We start from the raw sequence: 7106 nt of genomic DNA, 5'->3' as shown, positions 1-7106 counted from the left end.
TGAGCTTAAAATGTTTTTTAATGAATATTGACTTATTTATTACTCTTAAATCAAAACCAAAAATAATAATTCCTTTGGAATATCACATTTTCAAATTACTACAGAAACTGAAAACTTAGCAGCAATGAGGTTCTTCAGGACCAGGAATGAGGAAGCTGCTTTACAGACACGCCTGTTTTGCACACGTCACTCAAACACAGAACCAGAAAACAGGAAACACATGATCAGAGAAAGAGAAACTGAAGTGTAGTTGAGCTGTTGTGTGTTTGTGTCTCTGTATCCATGCAGTAAAATGGCAGAAGCCAGAATTTCTCAGGATGAGTTCATGTGTCCAGTGTGTCTGGATCTCCTGAAGGATCCAGTGGCCATTCCCTGTGGGCACAGTTACTGTAAGATCTGTATTACAGGCTGCTGGGATCAGGAGGATCAGATGAGAGTCTACAGCTGCCCTCAGTGCAGACAGACCTTCAGTCCAAGACCTGCTTTAGCTAAAAACACCATTCTGGCTGAAATGGTGGAGAAACTGAAGAAGATTAAACTTCCTGCTGACTGTTACGCTGGAGCTGGAGATGTGCAGTGTGATGTCTGTACTGGAAGAAAACACAAAGCCGTCAAGTCCTGTCTGGTGTGTCTGAACTCTTACTGTCAGAATCACCTTGAACAACATGAGAGTTTGTTTAAAGGAAAGAGACACAATCTGACTGAAGCCACTGGACGACTGCAGGAGATGATCTGCCAGAAACACGACAAGATCCTTGAGGTTTTCTGCCGCACTGATCAGCAGTGTATATGTGTGCTGTGTATGATGGATGAACATAAAAACCACGATACTGTATCAGCTGCAGCACAGAGGACAGAGAAACAGGTATGAACTTAAAGAGTCGCATTATGATCATTTACAGGCTCATAAGTTTGTTTATGGGGTCATCTAGAATACATTTATATCATTTAAAGTAAAAAAAAAAAAAAAAAAACTCATTATTTTTCTCATAATTTACATTGTTGCAGCGCCTGTTTTCACCCTCTCGGTCTGAACGCTGTTTTAGTTTCAGTTTCTTTAAAACACATTTTCCAAAAATTTCTATCTGCTCTGATTGGTCAGCTGGTCGCAGTCTGTTGTGATTGGTCTACTGTTAGCAAGTATCAGAGCCATTGAGAGAGTTGCGTCAACAGAAGTTCAAAATGCTTGATGCTTAGACTTCAGATAGCTCCAGGAAAAGTTTTGGAGGGAATTCAAATAGATAAAGTTAGAGAGACAGAACTGTGATTTTTGGTAATTTGTAGTTAATAAATGCATTGATTTACAATATTTATATAATACACCGACATGTGAATGTAGTATGTTTATGTAGTTACAGCAATGTTGTTTTTAAAAGATAAAATCTGCTAATATTTGAGGATTAGTGTGGTCAACCAGCATTGCCTGCCTTGTTAACATATTTCTAGATAACGTTACCTTGGTTAAAGACCATGTTGCAGCTTGGTCCAACACAGCACCACGGCCCAGGTCTGGCCATGATCCAAGGACCAGGTCCGCCCATATTACTTTGTCGTGTATTGTTAATGTAACCCTGCTGTTGGAGAGTCTGTTCTTTGCCAAGTCAAGTCTGCTCATCGTCAAGTTTGCTTAAGTTCATGTCAAATGGTTGTTTTGTTTGTTTGCACACTTTAATTCAATTAACTGCACATGGGTTCATCAACTCGCCTACAGTTGGGCTGATTGTTACACTGGTACTTATGAATGAACCTATAACCTTATCATGTAAGATCTTTAACCCTCAATCTCAGCACTTCACTGATACTGGATTCATATCTGTTGACTTGATGATTTATGTGATGTTTCTCCTGTCATTGGTTTATCCTTTAGCACCAGCTGAAGGAGACACAGAGGTCGTTCCAGCAGAGGATCCAGCAGAGAGAGGAAGATCTTCAGCAGCTGAGAGAGGCTGTGGAGTCTCATAAGGTGAGTCTGGAGAAGAAGAGAAGTTTGAGAAGTCTCAGTCAGGACTCACTGAAGCCACTGTGTGATTGTGATGTGTTTCCTAACAGCGCTCTGCACAGACAGCAGTGGAGGACAGTGAGAGGATCTTCACTGAGCTCATCCGCTCCATTGAGAGAAGCCGCTCTGAGGCCACACAGCGGATCAGAGATCAGGAAAAGACTGCAGTGAGTCTAGCTGAAGGACGACTGGAGCGACTGGAGCATGAGATCAATGATCTGAGGAGGAGAGACGCTGAGCTGGAGCAGCTTTCACACACACAGGATCACATCCATTTCCTGCAGGTAACAGATCTAGAAGAACAGGATCATAGTGGACTTGAGCAAGAGACTCACAGAGAAACATTTCATGAGAGCAGAATGAGCCGTTGACTGAAGTGTTGATCTGTGTGTTCGGTTATTATATAATCATCTGATCTTCTGATCATCTTCTGATCATCTGATCTTCTTCTTTCGAAAGAGACACACTTACAAATACAGTTCAGCTCTGAAAATCTCTTAAGAAACATTTTTCAGAAAGATATATTGAGCTTCCTGACTTTTTTTTTTTTTTTTTTTTTTTTTACAATAATGTGAAATCCATTAACCTGATGGTTAGATTTCAGGAACAGGGAGTTAAACCATTTTAAACCAAGCCATTACATTTATGTTATTAGATGTTTGATCTTACAACTCTAACATGATATAATGAACATGAGAAGAATGAATCCGATGCTGTGAAGGTGCTGGATTGAGGAGAGTTACTAAAGATCAACGAGAGCTGCTCAAATCTGACAGTAGTGCAGGTTATTGGCTGAAGTGTGGAGGTGATGAGCTTTGATTTCTGTTTTCTGTAGAGTTTCCAGTCTCTCTCAGCTCCTCCTGAATCTACAGATGTAAATGACGATCCCTTCAGTTCTCTCTCCTCTTTTGATGGTGTGAGAGAAACTGTCCATCAGCTGAGAGACAAACTGAAGGATTTCTGCAAAGAGGAGCTGAAGAAGATCTCTGACAGAGGTAAAGTCCTGGAGATTCATCTGCTCTCAGAAATGATCCTCCATCATCTCATATCATGTAGAAGATCATATTAGAAATGTCTTAGGAACGGATGCAGGGATCATTTTATCTTGACATGATAATCACACTCTTTATGTCTGTTGATTTCCACAGTCACTTTCACCAACATTGTTCCCAGAACCAGGAACGACTTCCTACAGTGTAAGTCACTAAGAAAACAAGCAGAAAAACTCACTGAGTGTGTTCATGTTCTTCTGTAGAAGGAGAAAGAAAACATGACAGAAGAGTTTTATAGTTGATCATGTAAATGAGTGTTTCTCAACGGTGCGTTCAGAGAACATCGGGGGGTGCTGGAAGCAATATCTTAAAAAGTGGCTGTTGAGGAGTTCTTGAGAAGTGTTTGTTTAAGGCACATATATGCCAAAGGTTTACAGGATGAAACCTGTGATTACTTGCAAAAGAAAATGGTCTGCAACATAATAACAACATTCTACTCAACGCAAACAATACATATGCATTTATCCTGTTGTCAGGGTGTGATGTACTAGATTCAGGATGTGGCCTATTAACTTCCTCATGAAAGGAAAGTTGTCATGAAATGGAAATTGAGATCGATGCATAACATGAAACAATTTCTCAAATGTGAAAAAACAACAACATGTTCTTGTTAGCATTATTACCATGTTGTTAACATGTTTTTAACATGAAGCTAACACAATTAGCATGCTGATAGCATGATGCTAACATGATTGGCATACTGCTAGCATAATTACTATGTTGATAGGATGTTTTTAACATGATGTTAACATGATTAGCATGTTGTTAGCATGAGGTTAGCATGATTAACATGCTGCTAGTATTATGCTAACATGATTAGTATGCTGCTAACATGATTACCGTGCTGCTAGCATGTTTTTAGCTAGCATGACGTTAACATGATTAACGTTGTTATCATGATGTTAGCATGGCTACCATGTTGCTAGCATGTTTTTAACAAGATGCTAATATGATTAATATGATGTTAACATGATTAACGTGATGTTAACACATTTTGACTTGTTTGTGTCATGTTTTAAACCTTAACTAATTGCTATTTGCATGTAGCTTTTCACTGCTAGCATGTGTTGGAAGTCCAGTTTTCTAGCATGAGTCAAAAGAGAAACCCCCATGTCTGTACGATGTTCTGATGCAGAGATATAGGTGTTGCTAAACGGTTACTAGGGTACTGTGTTTGGTTGCTAGGGAGAGGATTGGCAGCTGCCAGTGATGATACTCCAAAGGCTGCTTGTCAGTATGAATGATATAAACCAACCCCCATGCCTCTCTGTCTTTCAGATTTGAAGATATCTCTCTTTGGGTTTGGGTTGCTATGGTGCTCTAAATGGTTGCTAGGGCATGGCTATGAAATGTTGAAGGTGATTCATGATTGGCCGTTTGCAGCCCAGAGTCAAACAAGCTCACCCTCATGTTTCTATGACACTTAAATCCAAAGATATTCCTTTGATCTTTTTCAATGGAAGTCTATGGAACCTGTTGCTAGGGTGCTCTATATGGTTGCTAGGGTGTGGTTTGATAGCTTCATATTGTTCCTGAGAGACTGATTGGTTGCCAGTGTGACACTGTGATCAAGAGTTATGTTCAATACAAAATCCCTATGGAATTTACCATAGGAGGAAAAACACACTGTTTCATGGACACGGCTTCACCATAGTATGTCAATGGGGCAACTTTGGGCAGCTCTTGCGCCCCAGGGGTACAACTTACACCCCACTGTGAGGTATGTTCTTACAGAGCCTGGCAGCCTCTTCAAACGTGGTAATCCACACGTTGCTACAAAATTCTCATTAGGAGTTATGACTCGTCAAAGTTAGTCGCAATGTTAAGTCTATGGGATTTTTCGGCTACTTTTTTCACCCGCATTTCTCATGGGTCCATGACAAACGCTGCGGGACCGAAGTTTTGTCCAGAAGAAGAATAAGAAGTATGGAGAAGAACAATAATGATGCTTTGACAGAGGAAGCAGCACTAATAATATACACCAAAATATATATTATAAATAAAAATCTATAATATAAACCACAGATCAAAGGTTTGGGGTCGGTAAGGTTTTTAATGTTTTTTAAGAAGTTTCTTCTGCATTTATTTGATCCATTTTCTATTTGAATATATTTTAAAATGTATAACTAACCCTAAACCAAACCCGAACACTAACTCTAGTAATTGAGGTTCATTATTATTACTCTGTACTTATGAGTAACTACAGTGTAACTACACCATTAAAATAAAGTGTCACCAAAATATGATTATTTTTCACTGAAAGACAATTAAAACATTCATCCATGCTTTAGAGGTAAAATCCCAGTAGTGATTCTCTTTTCAAGAGAACAGGAAGAACAAATTTATAGAAAAACAAATTGAAACAAACGTCTGTTAATTCTTGAGTTTCTCTTTCCTTCAGTGATTCTGCTCGTTATCATCAGGTGTCTTCGGTGTTGGTTGTTCTTAAATCATCTTTGACTTCTTTTGTTTAAATTTTGCTTGTTTTCTTTGTTTAAATTACTTTTTACAGTGTATCAAACAGATGAATAATTCCTGATTGTGATGTGTTTTCTCTCCATCAGATTCCCATCAGCTCAATCTGGATCTGAACACAGTGAATAAACTCCTCCATCTGTCTGAGAAGAACAGAGTGATTACTGGCACTGTCACAGAGCATCCGTATCCTGATCATCCAGACAGATTTGATGGATATAATCTTCAGGTGTTGTGTAGAGAGAGTGTGTGTGGACGCTGTTACTGGGAGATTGAGAAGAGTGGGTATGATGTGCATATATCAGTGTCATATAAGAGCATCAGCAGGAAGGGATCGGGTAATGACTGTGTGTTTGGATATAATGATCAGTCCTGGAGTTTGATCTACTTTTCCTCCAGTTACTCATTCAGACACAATAACATAGAGACTAAACTCCCAGTAATGTCCATCATCAGGAGAATAGGAGTGTATGTGGATCACAGTGCAGGAACTCTGTCCTTCTACAGCGTCTCTGGAGACACAATGAGCCTCATCCACACAGTCCAGACCACATTCACTCAACCGCTCTATCCTGGGTTTTATGTTGGTCTTTTATCATCAGTGAAACTGTGTTGATGAATCAGAATAGGCTGTAGAGAGATTCTACCCATAATGCTCTGAGCTCATGATGAATCAGTAACAGTGAGATGTTATAGAGTCTCTTATTTTCTCTTCATTACATTAATACTACAGCTGAACTTCTGTCAGTGAAATAACATGAAGAATAAATGTGTGTAATGAATCCTCATATAGACAGAGAGATCAGTGTGTGTGTGTGTCATGATGAGTGACGGTGTGTATCTGTATTTCTCAAACTCTATTTGTGTTGATGGAAATCAGTCAGTCAGTTATTATTGTAGAGTCACATAAATCATTTTTATTGTTACTATCAAATTACCTTTTATTAAAATGTATCATTCAATAAAAAAAAGTAATTTGTTGTAAAATTGATGAATGACAACTGATAATAAATTGTACATTTATTAATAAATATGTGTAATATATAAACCCAGATCATCTGCTCATACTCTAAACTCTTGATCTTTGAAATTATGAGCACAATTATTATAATCTAATCCAGTTTACTTTAAATAATCTTTATAAGTTATTAAGAAAGTATAAACTGGTGTCACGTCAGTTACGCTTTTTCCGTAAGTTTCCATTGCAGTTTTGAACTGCAAGAGTTTTACACTTTCTTCATACGTTGAATATGGAAGGTGGTCTGCCAGAAGATAGATATTTTACACATATTTTTTTTTACACAAATGCTTTGCTTCAGAAGGCCTTTATTAACCCTCCAGAGCCATGATGAATGTAGGTGGAAGCACTTTCTTCAGCTCATACTAGTGATCCCTGATCACTGCCATAAAAAAGCTTGGATGTGTCAGGATATTTATTAATATTTCTCCAATTGTCTTCATCAGGAACAAGAAAGTCATATACACGAAGGATGGCTTGAGGGCGAGTAAAGCTTGGGCTAATTTTCATTTGAAAGTGAACTAATCATTTAAGAGTGATCTGAGAGCAACTCTGAGCGAGG

General features: G+C 38.5%; 1 protein-coding gene across 1 annotated transcript; it reads left to right on the top strand.

The window, feature by feature from the left end:
• Nucleotides 1-233: 233 nt before the first annotated feature.
• Nucleotides 234-6142, top strand: LOC125244901 (tripartite motif-containing protein 16-like). The gene is made up of 6 exons (XM_048155287.1): nucleotides 234-865; nucleotides 1868-1963; nucleotides 2050-2283; nucleotides 2835-2994; nucleotides 3148-3195; nucleotides 5616-6142. Exons 1-6 carry the CDS (start codon nucleotides 293-295, stop codon nucleotides 6140-6142), a joined length of 1638 nt encoding a protein of 545 aa, XP_048011244.1. The 5' UTR covers nucleotides 234-292.
• The last annotated feature ends 964 nt before the right edge of the window (nucleotides 6143-7106 follow it).

This window comes from Megalobrama amblycephala, linkage group LG14 (genome assembly GCF_018812025.1).
Source record: "Megalobrama amblycephala isolate DHTTF-2021 linkage group LG14, ASM1881202v1, whole genome shotgun sequence".
Lineage (NCBI taxonomy): Eukaryota > Metazoa > Chordata > Actinopteri > Cypriniformes > Xenocyprididae > Megalobrama > Megalobrama amblycephala.
This window is presented reverse-complemented; position numbering and strand designations above follow the sequence as displayed.

Bases quoted from the DNA above. Each gene is read 5' to 3' on its own strand.
- LOC125244901 (XM_048155287.1), top strand. From the start codon at position 293: ATGGCAGAAGCCAGAATTTCTCAGGATGAGTTCATGTGTCCAGTGTGT. The intron at 2,995-3,147 runs GTAAAGTCCTGG...TGATTTCCACAG, and splicing joins GAAGAAGATCTCTGACAGAG to TCACTTTCACCAACATTGTT. The intron at 3,196-5,615 runs GTAAGTCACTAA...TCTCTCCATCAG, and splicing joins CAGGAACGACTTCCTACAGT to ATTCCCATCAGCTCAATCTG.